The sequence below is a fragment of the Vespula pensylvanica genome, chromosome 4 (assembly GCF_014466175.1).
Source record: "Vespula pensylvanica isolate Volc-1 chromosome 4, ASM1446617v1, whole genome shotgun sequence".
In the NCBI taxonomy this organism is placed as follows: domain Eukaryota; kingdom Metazoa; phylum Arthropoda; class Insecta; order Hymenoptera; family Vespidae; genus Vespula; species Vespula pensylvanica.
The window spans coordinates 8195487-8218796 of record NC_057688.1 but is presented as its reverse complement, the minus strand read 5'-3'; the positions used below and the strand labels follow the sequence as shown (position 1 = coordinate 8218796).

The 23310-nt window shown below is 31.4% G+C and overlaps 1 protein-coding gene across 1 annotated transcript; it reads right to left on the bottom strand.

Moving 5' to 3' along the window:
- Positions 1–35: 35 nt before the first annotated feature.
- LOC122628766 lies at positions 36–23058 on the bottom strand. Its single transcript, XM_043811381.1, has 5 exons — positions 22815–23058; positions 2805–3123; positions 2327–2479; positions 2068–2212; positions 36–1657 (listed from the first exon to the last, which is right to left on the bottom strand). Exons 1-5 carry the CDS (start codon positions 22900–22902, stop codon positions 1043–1045), a joined length of 1320 nt encoding a protein of 439 aa, XP_043667316.1. The 5' UTR covers positions 22903–23058; the 3' UTR covers positions 36–1042.
- Between the last annotated feature and the right edge of the window lie 252 nt (positions 23059–23310).

Below are 23310 nucleotides of genomic sequence, written 5' to 3'. Positions count from 1 at the left end.
TTTTTTTTTATGCGAGAGTATATTTTATATATTTGTTGTGTTTTCTTAGATTTATTACTAAAAATATTCATCGGTATTTACACTTACATTTACAAAGATTTGTACAAGAATCGATTTGGCCAGACACAAATATGGAATGATATGAATTACTTAAATAATCACATACATATTTTCATTCATTCGTATAATGCTTTAAAAATTGTAGACAAAGGTGAATAAGATTGTTTCATTGATAAAGATTCAAATATTTATAAATCATCGATTTATTAATTTACTTTGTAATCTTTTTTCTTTTCTTAATTTCTTCAAAAATCACTCTCGTCGACAATTTCCAAAGTATTGAGAAAAAACATACACGCAAGTAATAGAATATTCAAAAATTTGTATGAACGGCATTTCTTTGTGCACAATGATTATTAATATTTCTTAAATATCTGAGTCTTTTATAATAAGAAAGAGAAATGATTTGAATCACTTCAAATTACACATTTTTTTTTCTTTGCTCGATGATTCTTGATATCTATATTATTAAGAAATAAAATTCATAAATGATCGGAATAGATATTCGACTGGTAATCATCGAAATGAATTTACAACCAACGGTCATCTAATTTAGAATGACAACAAATTGAAAAAAAAAAAAAAAAAAAAAAAGGAAAGAAAGAAAAGAAAACCACATTGAGACATTGACTAGTACGTTAATATATACAATAATTGTTAATAAACATGTACAACAACTTGATCGTTAAATAAAAATGAATATTTATACAACTCTCTTATAGTTATTTGGTGTCACTGTAAATTTCTCCTCCCATTATACTATAACTGGATATGTTTAATAACTTTGATAATAAGGATTCATACTTTCGATAAATCGGGAAAAAGTTATAGATCGTCGGTATGAAGTGTATCGTGCATTAAGCAGGATAAAATTTTGTTCGCGTTAAAGCTGAAACTTCAAAGTATCTGTGATTTTAATCGTCAAATATGTTCGTAGGTACGACGTTTTCTATTGATATTATAGAATATCGATATAAACTTGTTATAACTCGGTAGTTATTTCATCCTGTGGCCTGAAGCCAAGGATCGTGAAATCGTCTATGAGGTAGTCGCAATCGGGTAATCTATCGGACAATATGGTATAGTTGGCAGCTTCTACAGCGCTTTGAAATTCCCATTGAGGATTAATTTCTCGATCTAGAACGCTCGTTTCACGACCGTTAGATCCACGATTGATATCTGGTAACGTAGCACCGCCATTATGATTATTGAACACCGATATGGCTAATTCCTGAAAATGCGATCCGTTTGATTTCAGCCTTTTTTGTGTGCCGAACACCAAAGGAGTCATTTGTCCCATCGTCGACTCGTTTCGAGCGAGTTTGTCGTGATAGGGCATGGAACTGTTTTGTCCTAAGCTCGAACCAAGTGGACTATCCTTGGCATATCCTAAACTCGAACTTGCCGGACTAATACTGGACTTGTCGCTTGCTTGAAAAGTAGCGAGTGGTAAGTTCGCTTGAAAAGTGGTGAGATTGGTTGGCGTACTTCTAGGTTCAAATGTTTGAGACGGCGAAGTTATCACAACCGATTCCGTTGGATTCGTTTGGACGGACGCTGTTGTTGGATGCTGCAGGAATGTCACGAGTTGAGCCACCTTTGAATATAAAATAACACGTTAGAAGATCGATCGATTTAGGAAGATCTTTTTTCTACTATTATATACATACATACATATATATATATTTTTCTAACATAATGTTTCTAGCTAGTATTTGTTTCTAACACGTATTATCTACAAACTACTTTTTCTCAAAATACATATAACTCACCGAAATGCTTAAGAGACTGCCGTGAAAAAAAGAAAGATTAAAGAAGAAATTGAGAGAGAGAAAGAGAGAGAAAGAGATAGATAGATAGATAGATAGATAGATAGATAGACAGACAGACAGATAGATAGATAGATAGATAGATAGATAGATAGATAGATAGATTAGAGAAAGAGAATCAGAGAGAATCACGTTTTTTAATTTAGGTAATGTCATCGTTAAAAAATTGTCGACTCACTTCTGGGCTACTGTGTCGCTTGTACCTTCTGAGCAAACGTTCTGCCCAAGATAATAATCTCTGCCAGTCATCAGGAGGTAACTGAATGTCCTCGTCCTTTCTGTTAACAAGGACTAATATCCTTGCGAGGTCGCGGAGAACGGGTCTAATTGTAGATGTTGTAATCATAATTTATCGTTAATCGGATAATCTATTCGACTAGCTTTACATTATTTTAATTAATACGAATTATAAAGGAGGGCTCGTAAATGGTCGTTACCTGTACGCTTGAATGCCGACGGCACCATCCCCGTTACTTCCGGAGTAATATAATTCTCTAACTTGTCTTCTTGTGTCGTTTAGCATGGAAAGGAAAGTGTGTCCCTCACCTCTTAGCGTTGCAAGATGCTTCAGGAATTCTCCTCTCTCAGCACTGTGAGAAAATCATTAAATGTGTACTTATATGTTAGATATAATATAAAATATTTTCTGATAATAACAGATTAATAAATATTAATTCTAACTGTTAGTTCTAACTGTTAGTTAGAATTAAATAATAATAATAATAATAATAATAATAAATATAATAATATTAGTTTGAAGTAATACAAATTAAATTAAATAATAATGATTAGTTTTAAATAATATTAATTCTAATATTAATTAAAACTAATTCTTCAAACGTACGAGGATAAAGACATTCAAATAAATAATAATGCAAAATTTCCTTGATATTTATAAAAACAATTATAATATACCTGTTTTCAAATTGCCGAACGATCTTGGTCGCCTTTTTCTTCTTTCTGTGAACGATGATCGCACCGCATAGAACGATGAAGACACATATGGTTGCACCGGAGACAACTCCCACCAAGATAGCGACCTGACTACCGGTCAGCCCAAAGATGTAACCAGTCTCTTTACAAACTCTGCCCATATATTCATCTCTCGTCGACCAGTCGGCTGTGTGACCAGGTGGACAGCTATCGACGCAGGTTCCTTTATGCAATAGGACAGCACATCTCGCGCACGTGTCACCTCTGCATCTTTTGCATCCTCCTGGATCTTCGACGCATCCTAAAAAAGAAAAAAAAAGAAGAAGAAGAAGAAGAAAATAAAGAAACAAAAAAAGATGACTTTCATAAAGAAAAAACATCGAATATATTACGCAAAATGTTCATAAAACGAAAATAAATACATGGTAGGAAACAGACAAAAAAGTATAGTATAGTACTGACACACACACACACGCACATACATACATACACACACCTAGATATATCGAAACATGTGAAAAAAAAAAAACTCTCTAAAGTTAATCGTTCCTTCGTTTGGAATAACCGATCATCCATCGTAACTTTCAACAACGAATTTCAAGTAACAGAGCATTCGAAAGAGGAACGTGACACCCGGCGAATTCCAAGCAAGAAGTAGCTCTAACTCTTGGACCTTACTAGCGCCGAGCGTTGATCCATAGCCTCGAGTCATGCCTTGATTGCTTGACACACATACTGGTGCACCTACCGAAGTCACGCTCAGCAATACTCGTTTTGCGATATTGTTGATAACGAACACGACTTATAACGGCCTCTCTGACAGTCTATAACTATAACTATATATATATATATATATATATATATATATATATATATATATATATAAAGAAAAAAAAAAGAAAAAAAAAGTAGAACGAATTATGTACTTTGCGGAGTACCTAACGTCTAAAATAGATAGATATGTAGTACACATAACTACATAGTTGTTGGTATATATCTATTTGTTCTTTTTTTTTCCCCCTCTCTTTTCTTTTCCTTTCCTTTCATCGACGAGAAGAAGAACAAACGTTGGAAGAAGAGGAACGTTTTAAAAAAACGACGTCTTGTCGTTTCGAGAGCCGACGAAGACGACGACGACTCGATGTGTTGTACCAGTTAGCAAACGTATGAGGAATCCGGTTGGCACTTTCCGGATTACGTGGGTCTTTCCTACCGAACTCTCTGAGTGCACTCTGTGTTCCGCTTGTTACTCTCGTGAACACACGCAATGTGAACGACTGATGGTTAAATATCTACTAGGTATATAACATTCTCCAGGTTGAGAACACCCGAGTTATATGGGTTCTTTCCTTCTCTCATACTTTTAACACGCATACAGAGCCTTCAACTATTTGCTTTATCGTTCACATTCACTCGATCGACGCCGACAAGAAACTTACCAAATTTTTCATCGACCCTACTTGGAAGAATCTATTTATTCCTTTTACCTTTCTCCCCCTTTTCTTTTTTTTTTTCTCTCTTCGGATACGTTTAGATCCTTTCAATATCCTCCATTTGTTCCATCTAACAAATGACATTGCTTACGTTCGAAAGATCGACGTTTAACAAATTCTTAAGATCATTAATCGTTACATGGAAGGAATTTTTTTATTTATTTGAAAATATTATATCTACCCGCATATGTACGTACACACGCTACACATCATTACTACACATTCCGAATGTCAAGTTCAAAGAGAAAATCTCGAAACTTCGTCTCACCCGTCGCATTTCACTTTGGAAGACCTCGTTGCATCTTCGTTTTTAAGGTCATTGACCTCGAATCATAACGAAGTATATAACGTCGTTGTCGTCGTCGTCGTCGTCATCATCGTCATCGTTGTCAGTTCGTGTCTGTTTCTTTCGCGTGCATCGATGACGTTCGCTTTTAAAAGAGTACATTCGGTTAATTAGTGGATCAAAGGTCAGGGATAACGCCATGATTCTGCTAGTTGAAACGATCTACGGAAGCTATATATCTATTCGTCTCTCTTTCTCTCTCTCTTTCTCATCCTCTTTCCTGTGCTTTTCTTCTTCCTCTTCTTATTTTTCTTCGATCCTATCCATATGGAAGGAAATATATACACATCTATAAAATTGTCTTCGTAAGCACGTGTGTGGGTGCATGCGTGTACGCGCACGTGTGACTGGCGATGCCTTGTTTCGAGCACGCTCTTGTAACTTTCGATAATATAAACTTCCTACGTTTCAATTCCCAGACACGTCAAGTAGTTCATAAAAATAACGCGTTTAATCTCGTCATAATAAAGAAACAATTAAAGATAAAATGTTTCGATATAAATGTTATGATTATTCTTTAACAAAGTCACCATTGTTTATTCGATATCGTTGGAATTAAATGAAAATCAATTATTTTATATATTATATTTTATATATTATAGCTATACAAGTTTTTATTCAAATCACTATCTATCTTGGAAATAAAATCAATTGTGATATCTAAACTATTAGAATCATACTAATTGCTTGTATCGATCACTTGTACCGATTCATTACAAAATTGATGTGTTCTAATAATAATAGTAATTTATTAAATATCGCCAACTGATTTGTACATTGGTAAATCAAATGATTTTTGTTACTAAAATCATACTATTTGTTTTGTATCGATCATTAATTTAATTACAAAATTAAATATCCCAAAATCGATATCGCAATAACAACAACAACAATAAAAACAACAAAATAATAATTTAGTAATATCGTATAAATGCATGTTACAAATAATATAAATATATACATACATACATATATGTATATATATATATATATATACGTATACATACACACATAGTACTTGAAAGTGGAGTTTAAATTTCATTTCGAACGAAATAAAGATCCCTTGGTATAATGGAGTATATAGATGCCATATGTCTCCATGGTGTGCAAGCCAGACGATATTTCACGAAAACGTGTGTGGCACACGAGCGGCGTGTGGCGTAACGGACAAGTGCATAAATTCAACGCAGGAGAATAAACGAAGTTTGCAGGCTTTACAAGTTAACTACTAAGAGACAGAGAAAGAAAGAAAGAAAGAAAAAAGGCTTTGAGAATACATTACACTTCGAAGAAAGAGAAAATATTCAAAAGGAAGATCTCGTTTCTTTCATTAAAAGCTCGTAAAATTTCCTTTAAGCGGCTTACCACATTCAATCTATATATATATATATATATATAGATTATATATATATATGTACGTATTTACAATTTCGTTATCATTATATCCAAAAGATGAGATTTTTCAAATCCTTATCTCAATTTATGGAAAATTACAAACTAGTTTCTTTCCTATATTATTTTCATTGTTATTCGAGAGATTCAATGACGCACGAGAAGAACGGTCAGGGGTTGCTGCTACTGCATTTCTTCTTATCTCCTCTTCTTTTTTTTTTTTTTTTATTTTCATACGATTGATTGCCACATATTTCAGTTTTCAAGACATCTCGTTTATTCATTGTTCTCTCTTTCTCTCACTCTCTTTCTCTCGGATATCATATCAACGGAAAGGTCGATAGATAACCGGAATTATGAATAGTTAAAGTCCGATGGTCATCGAAAAACTCTTGTCAAAATAGAGAAAATGTATTATTAGGTTTGATTGATAAAAGATAAAATATATATAGGCTGAGCTAAAAGTTCTCAGTTCGTGATCTTAAGAATCAATTATTCTTCTTTTTTAGATTACCAAAAAAAGTCCTTAGCTTTGTAGTTTTACAATCTGGAAAAAAAAATTGAAAAGAAAAAAAAAAAAACATTAAGCTAGTATTCAAAAAATAACTGATCGATTTTTAAAATCATATCTAGATACTTTTGATTTATACTGTAGATAATAATTAGATTATGGATTGTAATAATAATCGTTAGGGAATAATAATAATATATCCGTTATAAATGATTTATATTATATAGTCAATTTTAAATAATTAGAGCATCGTAATTATATGGTTGAGGATTGCAGAGATAAAGATGAGATCAAGGAAGTCGGATTTTAATTAGTCAGCTGGTTTCTAAATCACGGCTAAAAGCCAACAGATATGAGTCCAGTAAACAGAGTGCTCCAGATGTCCATATTCTCTACTTTCAATATTATTTCACTTGTTTTTTAGATTAATAAATTATAATATCCGATTTGAGTTAATAATAAATGGAAATATTTGTGCTTTCTTATTAATTGATAAATATTATCGTTATCATAACTCTATAACGAAAATAAACCATAACATCGGTATGGTAACAGGTATGGTAACTTTACCATATATATATATATGGTATATATATGGTATATGGAGAAACGTGCCAAGGAGATATTGTCAAGGAAAAGGCGCACCTACATCGAACGAATTAGAAAGCATCGTGGTTTAGCTTATTAACGCTCATATGTTCCGGCTTTTCCGATCAATACGTACATACGTAAGTATATACTTTCGTGTATATTTGCATGTTCGCTGAACCTGATCAGAACGAAAAATATACACTCCAATTTCTTTTTCGTTGACGTACCTTTCACCAAAAAATTTAACGACGATATATTAAAAATGTATACGTCTAATATTCATTATCAATTCCAAAGAATATTTTTTAATTTTGTCTTTCTTTCTTTCTTTCTTTATTAAAATATTTTTTCAAACAAAACTATTAACAGATAGTAATAGACTGTTTATAATACTTTATCTTCGATAAAACTGATCTTGGATTTTTATTTATGGTTATAAATTCAATTATTTTTTTATTGAAATAAAATCGAATATTTCCGACGACAAAAGAAGATTTGTGTTTAAAAAAAAATTCTGCACTGAACAATGCACCCAAATTGGTGATCTAATCGAAAAGAGAAAAAAAAAAAAAAAAAGAAAAGGAAAGAAAAGAAAGAAATAATTTATTCCACGAACGTAAATAATACCGATCGTTTGTTTCTTCAAGAAATAGAAGATACAGAATGCTTTTAACGGTTAAGGTGCGATGCAGGTGAGTCCATATATAAACGTTGCAGTTGTCGATATATACCATAGTAACACGTGCAAGTAGGTATGCACTTTTATCTTCCTTTCTTCCTCTTATCCTCTTCTTCTCTCTAAAGAAGCATGACCTCTTCTCTACAGTTTTCTTCCGTCTTTCTCTCCGTCTCTCTCCTCGCGTCCCCAAAATCTCGAAACCCAAATCTCTCTATGCGGAAGTGGTCCTTCTTCTTCGAACTTATCTCTCATACACGACGATTTAATATTTTCATTTACGAGATTTGCTTATCTCTTTTTTTGCTTTTCCCTCCTCCTTCAAATAACTCCGTAATAATTAAGCGAAACTAATTAAAAGATAATTAAACAGTTCCAGATTGTTAAATAGATTGTTTAAATCAAAAGTAAAAAGTGTTGCGTGATTGAAAAAGAAAAGTAGATAAACAGTTATCGACTAATAATTTATATAATTATTATATTTATATATATATATATATATTTAATGATTTATAAGATTATTATTCATAGGTATATAAAAAATAGATGTTTAATAAGTTATAAAATGATGTATGTATATATATATATATAAAAAAAAAAATAGATATCTTAAATTAATCTCTAAAAAATTAATGAAATAAATTATGTAAATACTCCATGACCGATTTTAGAAACTTTTAGTGAAGCGAGTCTTGAAGAGATATATTTTTAATCCGACAAAAAAAAAAAAAAAAAGGAAAGAAGAAAAAAAACCCAAAAAATAAAGCCGCGATAATTATCGAGAACGACGCTTTCTAAGATAGTGACGCATGGTAGATTTTCAACTTTCGTCCGTCCCAACGTAATATCGAGTGCACTAATCGCGTGAGTTTGCAATCTAAACACTTTCGACATCGGGGAAGCGTATATAATACTTCCTTCCATTCTTCTACGTTTTTCCTCTTTTGTTTAATATAACAAGAAAAAAGAAAAACAAAGAAAAAAAAAAAAAGAAAAGGAAACCTCATTTTTCTTTGAAATTCTTAGGTCTTGAGTTTCATGGCAAAGTTTAAAGCTGATATAAGCCCGAGTCCTTCGTTAGCATTTAATGATTTAAAAAAAAAAAGAATTGTTCGTGTATTCTTCAAGGCTATTCGAAATCGTTACGCACATTTCATCGTCTCACTCATAATACAAAACTTAAAATTCATTATAAGCGATGTTCAATTAACGCAAAGTAGAGAAAACCGTACGACGTGAGAGATTAACGAGCACAATTGGCAGAGTTGAACAGGGATGGCTGACAGATGTGCTTCAGGACGGAAGACTGTGAAACGTCTACTAGCAAGTATCATCGTTAACACCTTCATTAACTCGCCCTGTCATATATAATAGAAGCTATTTCATAATATTTATACCAACTTCGTCTTTCGCCTCTAAATCATGCGAAGAATCATTACAACTTATTACGATTTAATTCGATCGTCGCTATTATTATTGATAAAATTACTACTACAATTTTATATGCGTATGTGTGTGTGTATTTGGTACATAATATTTAATATAAAAATATAGTAGCAATTTTTTTTACTAATTATAATAATGATTATTTAATTTTACTAATTATAATAATGATTATCTTTTTTTTATTTTTACTAATTATAATAATGATTATCTAATTTATAGTATAAAAATATGATGATAATAATTCTAATTTATTTTCTTTTCTTTTTTTTTTTTATAATTATAATAACAATATCTAGTATGAATTATAACGATAATATTTATTATAAATTATTACTATAATTATTATTACAATTATTACTACGTAAATAAACATTGAATTATGACAACGATATAATTGAAGTAAAAAAAAAAAAAAAAAGAAAAAAAAGAAAAAAAAATCCCATGAATTAATTAATCAATAGAACGAGTCATTTACAACATAATACAATATAAGTATGTATAAAGAAAAAATATAAAAGAAAAGAAAAGAAAAGAAAAGAAAAAAAAAAAAGAAAACAGACAAAGAGAGTCACGAGAGCACTCGGTTTCCATGTTACCCACGTTCGATTTAACTATCTAGAACGACACGAACGATAATCGAGGCAGCAAACGAGCGAACGAGCGAACGAACGTGCAAGCGAACGAACGAGAGTACTCTTCGTTCCGTTTCCTCTTTCGAACGCATCGAACGGAAGTCCTGTTCGTGGCTTACGACTCGAAGCGGGAATCCAAAGTAGGATTTCTTCGTACTCAATCGCATTGTGTTGCGATCGTTACGATTTCCATGATGCCACATGCCAATTCTATCCAGAATTGCATATGTACAATCATTTTGAAACGTGAGTCATTCTCGATCGGTCACGTTTTAATACGTGACAAAATTCGACTACTTTCGACGATAAATATGGAATATTTTTTATTTCAAAAAAAAAGAAAAAAAAAGAAAGAAAAAAGAAGGGGGGAGAGGAAAAACAATTGCGAGAAATATCCTCCGACAATTTTTTCTCTTTTAATTCGATTATAGAACTTTTAATTTAATTGTTAAACTATTTAAAAAAAATATATACTACCGGTATAATCACATGTCAGAAAACGCGTATTGGGTTGATTGATGAATAATTCCCTATTAAATTTTCATCACAAAAGTATCACTTATTTAAATATCAAATTATATATACCGAGAAAAGGTCAACATTGTCGAATAATTATATCATTGGATCGGCCAAAGTATACGTAAAATGACATTTATTAATAAAACAAATTATTAATATTAAAACGCATTAACAAAATTAGACGATATTATAAACGACAATATATATATATATATAAAATGACTATTAAAATGACTATTAATAAAACAAATCAATACAATAGAAACTTGGAAATAATCTGAGATGATGAATAATAATCCAAGATATAATAATGCATAATTGGTATATTAATCAGTTTTTACTTATCGAAGGACAACGTGTGAAAGCATGTATGTAGTACGAAGTATCCCTCGATCATGAAGATGTAAGAAAGGAAAAAGAAAGAAAGAAAGAGAGAGAGAGAGAGAAAGAGAGAGAAAGAGAGAAGAAAAAAGAAAGGAAGGAAGGAAGAAATAAAGAAGAGAACTGGTAGAAACGAACGAGTAACTGTACTTTACGATTTACACTCCTCCACTAGGGAGGCCTGCTAGAAGAAAGACATGGACGAGCGGAGAGACGTGTGACGGGTGCTCGCGACTATGCCCGCGAAATGGAGAAAGAGAGAGGCAGAGAGGCTCTCTCTCTCTCTCTCTCTCTCTCTCTTTCTCTCTCTTCTGCATCGGTATTTGCTGCCTGAGAAAACCAGTCGTTACGTAACTTAGTTAATGTCGGAGCCTGTGTGTTAACCCCAGAGCCATATCTCCTAGCTTGGCCCGTACCTCACCGGCACTGGTTGCCTCTTTCCTTCTTGAGTACCCTGAGAAATAGAAGGAGAAAGAAAAAGAAAGAAAGAGAGAGAGAGAGAGAGAGAGAGAGAGAGAGAGAAGGAGAGAAAGACCAGGAGCTAAAAGGAGAAGGACAAAGAAACGCGACAACCACAAGTCCCTCTTGAGAATATTTAGACGCTTACGGCACCATGTAAAATAACGACGAGTTAATAAACTTCGACCGATGATGACGGGGTAACAGAGATGAAATCATTCTTGCATGCTATTGATAAAACTTAGATTTACATTTCAAATGTAAATGTCTTTTTGTAAACAAAGTATTCTCGATCGATAATGTAATAAATAACTTTACGTCAGAGAAGGGTATTAGAGGAAAATCACGTTTTAATTGTTTACAGAATATTATTGTTCATTCGAATTGAATATTATGAGCGATAATATTTAAGGGGATGAAAAGTGCAAGGACGAAGATAAGATAAGATGTTTTAAGATCTCTTCTTCTTCTTCTTTTTTTTTTGTTTAGAAGAGGATAGTCCACTATCCAAAAGGTTACTATCTGTTATCTTCGAATTGCTGTTTGAGACAGTAGATTCGGAATGGCTTACAACTGCTCGCTTTGTTATATTTCCCCAGAATAGCGGGAAGTCGGAACAGGAAATATGAGTTTTGAAAAGAGATAGGCCAGTTTATATATGACGATAATATCGTGAAATATAGGAAAAGATAGAATGAGTTGGTGATTATGAAAATTGTATGAATTCATATATTTTTCGTTTTAAGATATTTTCGTAACGTAATTAGATTTTAAATTATATAAAAATTTATTTTTCATACATGATGAAACAAACGAGTGAAGTTATTATAATTATCATCGAGAGAAAAATCATTCTTTTAAGTAAACAAAAAAATCTTTTTTTTTTTTTTTTTTCCCAGAATAATTCGTATGAAGTGTTCTGTTTCCTTTTTTTCTTTTTTAATATCTCAAGAGACTTGAACCACTTTCATAATCACCGATTTGAAATCACCGTATATTAGAACGAGAAGCAATGTTCCATGTATTACATGTAAGAGAAAAAAAGGGAAAGAAATCATAAAGAGAAAAAAAAAAAGAAAAAAGAAAAAAAAGAAATTGAAAAAATTGCATCAATGTATATAGAAATATATATATATATAAATGTGTGTATGTATCTATATATAAATTTACAAGAAGAAAAATAATTTAGATAATTAATACAGGAATAAGAGATAGATATCAAATTCGTATTAACATGACATAACGATCGTTACTGTATTGAATGGTACATGTATGTATGTAAGTAATCTATATCGATATATTTATCTCGGATGGTCGATCGTTGTATTTTCCCAGACTACATGTGCGGCCCGGAAATGTGTAAATCGATATTTCTTCCCGGTCCCTGTGCTACCAGCGTATCCTCGTGCCTCTGCATGCTTATAGAAACGAGCTTTCGAGAGTATCGAAAGATTGCAGGATGAAAATAGATTCTCGAACGATATTATATATATATATGTGTGTGTGTGTATAGAGAGAGAAAGAGAGAGAGAGAGAGAGAGAGAGAGAGAGAGAGAGAGAGAGAGAGAGAGAAAGAGAGAGAAATACAGAGATATCATAAATAAAATATTGTCTTTTTTCCCCCAATATTTTCTTTCAATGAAAAATGATATTAAGAAAAAAGAAAAAAAAAAGTAATGTTTATCCTATTAAACGAAAGGAAAGAAAGAAAAAAATTTAATCTCTTATCTCTATTTCTTTTTAACTTTAAAAAAGTAAAGTTACCGTGCGAGAAAATGTTAAGATAACGAAACTACTTTTACCGAAGGGTTGTTTCGAGACAATAAAAGAAACAAATCTTATTTCTTTCCCATTCTTTTCCTTAACATCGCAATTTCCAGTTTGACCCATGCGATCGATAAAGAAAATATAAGGTTGGTCAAAAGTTCCTAGACGGGCCCAAAGTTTCTGGATGTAATTTTAAAAATCAATTATTCTTTTTCGAGACTTTTTAGGCATGTAGTTTTACAATTTACAGAGAGAGAAAAAAATTTGCTTAAAAAGTCTCGAAAAAGAGTAATTGATTTTTAAAATCACTTTAAAAACTTTCGCACCAGCATCTGTATTTGAATTACAAATATGTGTGAGCCGGATAGGATGGGAGAAGTGAGGAGAATACAGCGAAACGTTTTTCAATTCTATTCCTAAAGATTTTCCAACGAAATTATCGACGACTCGTTGACGGATAATCATTTACGACAGGTTTACGCAGATGCGATTTTGAAGAATAAAAATGAACAAAAAAATATACAAACACGTTTCGATCCTCCCAAGCACAGTTTAAAAGCGTTTCCTCTTTGGAACGTGCACGAAATGTTCGTCGAGAGTCCACTCGTCGTATTTAAGCTGGCAGCGATCTTACTCCTTCGTTAATTTGATTACGGTAGCGCAACAGCGGTTGTTGCCATTGAAAGACGTGCACTGTAATCGACCAATTACACGAACCTGTGTATCGAATTCAATGATCCTGATCTTTTCTTATTTAACCGCTGTCTAAAAACCTGTTATCAATATACATATATATATATATAGCGTTCCAATTTCAAAATATATAAAATAGTATACATCTACTTATCTATTTATCCGATTTCTTAACAATAACATTTTTCATATTATTAATTAAACCTTGAAAAGCATCATAAAAAAGATTATGTTAATACTACCTCCCTATGTAAAATTTCATAATACTATATTATTTTAAAAAGCAATTAAGGAAAGAAAGTCAATTGAAATTCTTTAATATTATTTAATATTAAACGAATATTATGATAATTAATTTGTAAATATATTTGAAAATAACATCGCAATGATGTATAGATTTAAAACATTGCGTGGATTTCACTCGGCTTATTTTTTATTTTCTTAGGATGAAATTTCATCTAAGGGATAATTAAATATTTACGAAAAGATTCTTTAAAAAAAAAAAAAGAGAAATTCTTTCTTAACATTTTGATTAATTTAAAAAATATTCAAACGATTTCACTGATTTAATATAATTATTACCTACGTATCGTATATCGAGCAAAAGTCGAGATCGAGCTACGATAATTTATCTCACTAATTTATTCCACGAAATTCATCGACAAGAAGCATTTCACAATGCGAGGGTGGTTTTGATGGAAGCCCTCTTTGTCCATTTTTACGAGCGGAATAAATTCACCGAAGCGCGAAGTACGCGAAGCTCGCCGAGGGTGATTCGGTAATCGATGTCAACCCTTGCGTATGCAAAACCCTCCGTGATGTGGTCAGTTCGCGAGCTCGGCCAATCAATGATCAACGTTGTGATGCATATCGTATAGGAAACGTGAATTTCAACGAGATACGATCGAACGTATCACACTCTGGTGTTACACGAAAAATGCTGAAGATAAAATAAACCGTGTGAAAGTAAATCAAGTTAAAAATAATACGTTTATCACATATTCGACGAGTAAATAAATTTTTACAAGGAAGACAAAAACAATAAGAAGAAAGTTATCTGAATATGTTCCTTTGTGTCTTTTTATTTCTCAATAACTTTAGCTTTATCTTTTTCTTTATTTTTTTTTTTGTTTTCTTTCCAGTTCCTGGATTTACAAAAAAAAAAAAACAAAACAAAAAAAAATTAAAAGAAATAAAAATAAGAGGAAATAACTAATGAATCATCACCATAGCTAGGGAAAACATTCTCTCTTGCACTTATTATTAGGATCGCCTCTAAGCAGCACTTTTATAGCACATCTGTTCCATCCCTTTACTCATGAACACAACATCACGTAACATTTCCTAATTTACATAGAAATATCCTACTTACCGTCCTTTCTATTCCCTTCTCGTATCGACCCATTTCCCTTTCTTTAAAATTTTCTTTCCTTATTTTTCTCTCTTTAAAACATAACAACTATCTACCTAATTCTTTTCGAGAAAACAAAAAGTAACTTCATCCTATCGAGAACGGATTAATCACTGAAGACAATTAAGACTCGAAGAAAACTTCGAAGAGTTAGACAAAAACTAAGTTAGTCCATTACTACTTTTGAAAACTGTCTGGTATGTTGAAAAATTGAGTAAAGTTTTTTACGATGAAAAAACGATTTGACCGGGGTAACTACGAAAAAAGAAAGAAAGAAAGAAAGAAAAAAAAAAAGGAAAGAAAAATTTATTTCTTTAGAAACGAAAAGGAAATTCTATTGGAAGATTTATTATACGATTCTGTTATTGAACGATGATGGAAAAACTTGTGTTCTCTCTCTCTCTCTCTCTCTCTCTCTCTCTCTCTCTCTCTCTCTCTCTCTCTCTCTCTCTCTCTCTCTCTCTCTCTCTCTCTCTCTCTCTCTCTCTCTCTCTCTCTTTCTCTCTGATACGCTAGATCACGTTCTTCAAAAGGAATCGGTCAGACTCTTATGATTTGGTATGGGAAGGAGAAAAGAGGAAAAAAAGTAGGATGGCTAGGTCGAGTATAGGAAGAAACTGCAGGTTGTATGTTGAGATAGATACAAGTTAGTTAAGAGAGAGAAAGAGAGAGAAGGGATTTAGATTCGTAGAAGAAAACGGTACCTTAGAAAATCAAAGAGAGTAGTAGCACGGTAGACAACTATAAAGAAAGAGAAAGATATATAAAAAGAGAAAAAGAGAGAGAGAAAGAGAGAGAGAGAGAAAGAGAGAGAATACAGTTGTTCTCTTTCTTTTATCTTTCTTTCTCTCACTAGACAGTTCGTAAAAGTGCAGAGATTCCGCTTGACTTGTACCGTTCGTTCAAGATCAGATGTACTAGCTCTGATGCAAAAGCACAAGTGGAACGATATATATATATATATATATATATATATATATATATATATATATATATCGATCATTCGGTAGATGATCAAATTATTTAATTCTCGGTTACTTAATCTTTATATGTATATAAGTATTAAATTATCCTATTATAATCTGAATTGATAATAAAATAACGATATTTCGTAAATAATAAAAAAGAAATAATGTTACGAGCTAGAATTTAATGAATTATTATTATTATCTTAAATATATATCATAAATAAATATTTCATGATCGAAATTAATGAACATAATTTCATTAAAACATATTAATAATAAAACATTTCAAAGCTCGAAATTAATGAATTATTATCTCGATTCAATATAAAATACTGAAAAGAGAAATACGTGTTTCGAGTTGGAATAAATAAATATTAAAGAAATCTCTATCCGTAGTGAAATTAATTCGAAATAAACGTCTTTGGGAGGTAAATAATGATAAAGAAGAAAAATAAATAAATAAAATAATATAATGTAACATAATAATTTAGAGGTCGAAACTTGATGTATTGTTATCTCTAACTTAAAGAAAAAAAGAAAGAAAGAAAGAAAAAAAAAAAAACGTGTCTTGAGTTAGAATAAATGAATGCTGACGAAGTGGTAAGCTTTGTGTCGAAATTAACGTTACTCTGAGATTCCAACACATACACGTATTCGCACACGTATGATTTGTACATTGAAAAGACTGAAACCGCACGAAACTCGATACGAGACGTAATAGTAATAAAAGTAGTGGTAGTAGTAATAATTTTAGTTGTAGTAGTAGTAGTAATAGTAATAGTGCTAGTAATAGAATCAGCAAAACGTTTCCAACCTCGAAACGTTTTTCTCTCTTGTCCTCTCATCACCCTGAAGCTTAATGAAGCGAACCGCGAGAATGACGTGCGCTTGAGTACTTTACTCTAGGACGAACACAATGACCCCGATAATAGTCGTACGATCGCATTAATTAAAAAAGCTCCGAGCAATCTTTCCATCTAAGCGACGGTTATACTCTTACATCGTTGTTTCTCTCTCTTTCTATCTCTCTCATAACAGATATACACACATACATACATTCTCTCTTTCTCTCTCTCTCTCTCGTTACTCGCAGGATGCTGCCGCTTATCGTACTATCAATGACTCGTTCGCATACGTGCGTAGTACTCAGTTGGGACAGATAGTAAAGACGGAAGAGATGGATAGATACGTTCCCATTAGGATTGTTATTATTATTATTATTATTATTATTATTATTATTATTATTATTATTATTATTATTGTTGTTGTTGTTGTTGTATTGTTGTTTTTGATATTGTTCTTTATTTTATTACTATTTATTACTATAGCATTCCAATCAAATGGAAAAAAAATGAGAGAGGAAAAAAAATTGTTAATATTAATTCATGAAATCCATAGGATATTGTTATAAAAAAAAAAAAAAAAAAAAAAAAAATTGAATCAAATATCGAATCAATAATAATTGGTAATAGTAAATGCGATATTTGCAAATATTCAAATATATTATTTATAGAAAATAAAATGCTTGAATGAATTGTTTAAATGAAATTAAGTATCCATATGTAATACCTATAGATATCTTATTCGATTATTATTCATGGAAATATCATATAGTTTAATATATTCATTATTAAAGAAAATAAAATAACAAAATTTGAAATTGGAGTATTGTAAAGATTATTGAAATGTAATAATATCCTTGTATTATATTATTCCAAATTTCAATTATTGGTTAAGCATAATGATACATAAAAATGCAGATATTACGAATATATAAATACATTATGAAAGCTATAAGAGGAAGTAAAAATATATAATGAACTAATAAGGTTTAGTTCGATTTATTAATTAAACGAAGAACGAATTAACTCAAAGAAAGAAGGGGAAGAACTTGTAAATTAAAGTTGAACGAAGAGTAATTTTCTATTCTAACCGTTCCGCTTACGCAGAATGGATCGAAGAGAACGATCTCTGATCTTGAAACTGAGAATAGTTATTCACATCGATTTTACGGAGAAATCACAAAAGTTGTATGTATTTTCAAGCGGATCGGAGTAAACAAAAATAGAATCTATCGTTGGTAGAGACCGATTCGTCTTTACGATTTAAATAATCAAAATGTCGAGGAAGTATGTAGAAGAACGTTTGGACGTTATACATACGCGTACTTATGTATCCATATAACTTACATACTTATGTATGTAAATGTATGTGTATACACACACATACACACACATTAAAGATATATATATATATAAATATGACATATGTATATATATATATAATATGTATAATATATATATATATATATAGTGTGTGTGTATGTACATATTTAAATACGTAGTACGGTATGTTATATGTTTTATCTTTCGTGCTTTCGTTCTGCTAGAAACTATCCGCACGCGAAAGCCTAGCGGAAGAAGGAAAGAGAGATAAGGACGAAGGAAGGAAGGAAGGATAAAAAGATAATGTGAGACCTCTCTTGAAAGACGAATATACATTGAGCGTGTACTCCTCTCTTTTTCTCTCTCTCTTTCTTCCTCACATACCGTGGGCGCAGGTAGTTTTTCTTTTTCTATTCTCGACAATGACCTTAGAATAAAAGAAATTCTTTTCTTTTCTATCAAAACAAAATTATACAAATATTGATAATATATTAATAATAATATAATCGACATTAACAAACTATAGTGAAATCTAACATTATTATAACTAATTTTTGATAAAATCATTATTCGAATTCGATTCCAAATGAATTTTCTAAAATCATTTATTTCTTTTTATGAGATAAAAATTATTAAAAAAAAAAAAAAAACCTTAGAATTAACATTGACTAATTAAAATACAGTCTACTATTGTTATTGCAAAACAGACTTGGATTTATTAATAATTCTTTAAATGTTATTATAGTAAATCTTTTAATACAATTCGATCGTGTAATAAAGACGAAATGAAAAAAAAAAAAAAAAATGGAACGACGGAAGAGATCGAGAAACTCTTACAAGAGTTACATTTGAAAATTCTTTCTCGTTTATCTAGATACTCGAGAAGAACCATCGAAGAAACAAGAAGCATGAAACATACACTTTTACATCAACTAAGCACGAGAAACGACCGAACGTGAAAACGGTTCTCTCTCTCTCTCTCTCTCTCTCTCTCTCTCTCTCTCTCTCTCTCTCTCTCTCCTTTCACTTCTATCACGAAACCTGCAGGTAGATCGGTCTAATTGTCACGGCCACATCATTCTTTCTAAACAATAAAAAGGGAGCCTGTCTTATCGTTGAAAAAAAGAAAAAAAAATTACTCGACACAAATCGCGAAAGAGACCTTGGAGAAACCACGCTTCTTGTATAACATTTCGAAATTAAAAATTCACGAATATAAAAATGATCGAAAAGTAAAAAAATAAAAAAGAATGGTAAGCGTTATCATTAATTACAATGATTTCGAACATTTTGCATTTATTACGTAAGATAAATATGACGATGACGATTATGAAGAAAAAAAAAAAAAAAAAAAAAAAAGAAAGAAAAAGAAAGAAAGAAAGGAATAATAATTTTTACATTGATCGAAAAGAAATAAAAGAAGAAACAAATCTTTCAGGCAATGTTCAACCAATGATAAAAGAATTCCAGTGAAAGGATGGATCTTTCGAATCTTCTTACCTCCTTCTTACGTTAATTTCTAACTTTCATTGTAATACCATCGTTAATTACAACGAAGATAATGTGTACGTGTATTACTATTATTTAATATCGGACGAAGATTATGAGAAAAAGAATTATTAATTTTTACAGTGACTGAAAAAATCATTTCAATCGCTGTTCGATCACGATGAATAAGAAGAATTCGAGAGAGATAAATATAGAAAGACAGAGAGTGAGAGAGAGAGAGAAAGGATAAATCTTTTATTGATTTATTTTAGTCTTCATCTTGTTCCATTCGTTTCTAACTTTCACTATAATTTCATAAGACGCGTTCACGTGCAAGTTCTTTGGGAGATTATTTTCTAGAAAGAAATCGATCTTGTACGTAGAAAGAAAGGAGGAAAAAAAAAAAAGAAAAAAAGAGAGAGAAAGAGAGACGATTTCCCTTAGTTGGATTACTTGAAAAGTTCGACGAAAGAGAAAAGGCTCTCATCTTGTCCAAGTGATCGTAAGATCGTTGCACTCTTTTCCATTGCTCTCGAGTAATACTACCTTCGTCGAATGAAGGCCGGACAAGTAAAAGAGAGTGTGCGAGTGCCGGCAAAAGGATTTCTGCTGTGCTGCACCTGCGAAACATTGCTACGATAAGCGTACGGATGGTGGGTTACCGGGTGACCGACAGTAATACAATTTCTGGGCGAAACGAAATTACACGCTCGATACTTCCATTTTCTCGTGTAGACGAGAATAAACACATTTATGAAAAATTTATTCAAATAATAACGTTCGATCGTTGTTTATTATAAATTTTTATTATTATAAAGTATTAGTGTATTATACAAGGATATCATTGTAATCAAATATTATAATAAGCTGACACTATAAAATATTGTACTCTTAATTATAAAGTATATTGGTAAAGTGTTATTTTATTATAATATTTGTATTTAATAGATTTTCTAAAGTACTCATTTTTACAGAATATTATATTTATCGACAACTTTTGCAAGCTTTTTAAATAATATATATATATATATATATTTGTATATCGTTTATTCATTATTTAATGAATGATATAATTTTTATTTAATATTAACAATTTTCCCAATAAATCTAATAAATAGGAACAACAATAGCAAATTCCTTTTCAAATTGATTTGAATAACTTCCCAAAGTTTCTTCTTCAATGTATAAAGAATTTATTGCTAGCAAAGTCGAACGGCGTCAGAAGTTCGCGGTAAAGTTGAACGAGACGTCACGTGACGCATCTCTTCGCCCGCGAAAAATAAACGGGAAGCACTTCGACGAACGAGTTCAAGTGTCTCGAAACTCCAAGAAAGCTGACATTCCCTGCGAGTTTAAAGAACTCTTTAAAACAGCAAGGGATGAAAGCAGAATTCGTAATTCGAAGATTTACGTCGTTTAATCTTTACGATCTTTCTTTTTTTATGTATATATATATATATATATATATATATATATATATATATATATATATATGTGCAAAAAAAATGCTAATATTTATATCTTCTAAAAATAGATAAAAACCAATCTTTGAAACGAACTTTGAATTATTTATACGATTATCGCTTAAAAAAGATTATATTACTTTGAAAGAAATACGATTTTTACGAATACAAGTTGGATATTGTAAAACGGTTTATTGTGATTTTAAAATCATGATATTCCATGAATTTGTAACGTTAGTTCCGCGTCGATGAACGCTCGATCGCGATCGTTGAATGCTGCCACGAATTGAACGAAGGAAAATTCTCGATCGAGAAAGACGAAGAATCATCGACTGTTACGAAATTTTGTGGGAAGACTGGAGAAGGAAGAAGCATATCGAAGTTACGAATCGTGTCCGACTTCTTCGGAATAGTACGCTCTTTGGATAATATAAAATTCAATACTATATCTATATTCGATAGTGTGTCTATTAAAGTTATTTAATATTTATCTATTTATTTTATTTTTTTTTTATATTTACTTTTAATTTCCTTTTTCCTTTTTCTTTTTTCGTCAAACTCACATCTAATACTTTCAATATTTTTCGAACAAGGGAAGACACGCCAAAACAATTACTCAATGATTTTACGTAACCCTCTCGAGTTACTATATAGTCTTAACGATCGATCAATTTCAACACTTTAGCTTTATGAAATTTTCGTTTAGTTTCGTTAGACGAAACGATGTGTACGCGAGTGTGAACGAACGAAACAAACGAGGTTTTCTTCTACCTGACATAGAAACCTTAACCTTATAAATATTTATTTAAAATACAAAAGTGAAAAGAAATGTGACTTTTCACACTGTTATTTACATCTTCTCAATCATTCAATATAATACTTATAAGAGTACACTGTATAAAGAGACAAAGTTTACATATCGGATGAATTACTTAGAGATAAAATTCGTTACATAAACAACGTTGTTTTATCAAGTCGTAATGTAAACTTTATTTCTCCGAGTGTAAACGGTTAATAAGGTCAATTTTTTAAAACATGTTTCGAACTAATACTACGAAATATACATATGTTATTAATGTAAAAATTTATATATTTGTGGATATATATACATATATATATACACTGTATATATACACTACATACATACATACATACACACACACAGATATATATATATATATATATGTATGTAGGTAGGTAATATCCTCACAGGTAAAAAGAGGTTAGACTCGACGGGTTTAAACTCGCATCTTTCGAAGAAATACTCAGGTAAGATGTATTGTTATTAAGGTTGGAAGAGTCGAAGTTATACATCAATGATCAATCTAAGAGGACAAGAAATTTTCGACATTTTCTCTACCTTGTTTTACGAATAAATAAATCGATGATAAATCAAGGATCTATAACTAAACTAATTCGATTCGATATCGAACTCTGTTGCGCCTGGCAAACGATCGAACGAAAACATATGAGAAAACAATAGAGAGGGTTAACGATGCGTTAACACCTGTATTCGATTAAATTAAATATAATATAATGATGTTATTCTCAAATATGAATTATTATTAAATTAATAAAATATTTGTAATACCTTGAAATTCAGCTTGGGCCCAAACAGAATCCATAAGACAGAAGAGAAGGGCGGCGCACAATTTCACCACCGTCGCAAAGTTATGCATTCTGAGTCGACATTATTCTCCAAACGGCACGAAAAATCACGATAACTTCGCTCTAGCTCATAACCGTAATCGTAGAAATGCACTAACGTAGCTACCGGCAAGTGTGAAAAAACGAACCATCCCTTGCGACGTTCGGTGACACACTGAAGAACGGACGCGGAAAAGCGAAGAACGGCTGAGAGTCGATGTTGCCAAATCTCTAGGGACGGTGAACTCTGGCGGCACGCGCATGCGCGTTCGATGTTCGAATCAAAACGCGGGCAAACGCGAGAGCGCGCAAATGAAAAATTTGAAAGATATTCTAATTGTTTTTCTTTTTTGCTTTCTTATCAACTCTCTCTCAAGTATATATGTGTACATAGATGTATATGTATATATATATATATATATGTATATATAAAAGTTGGA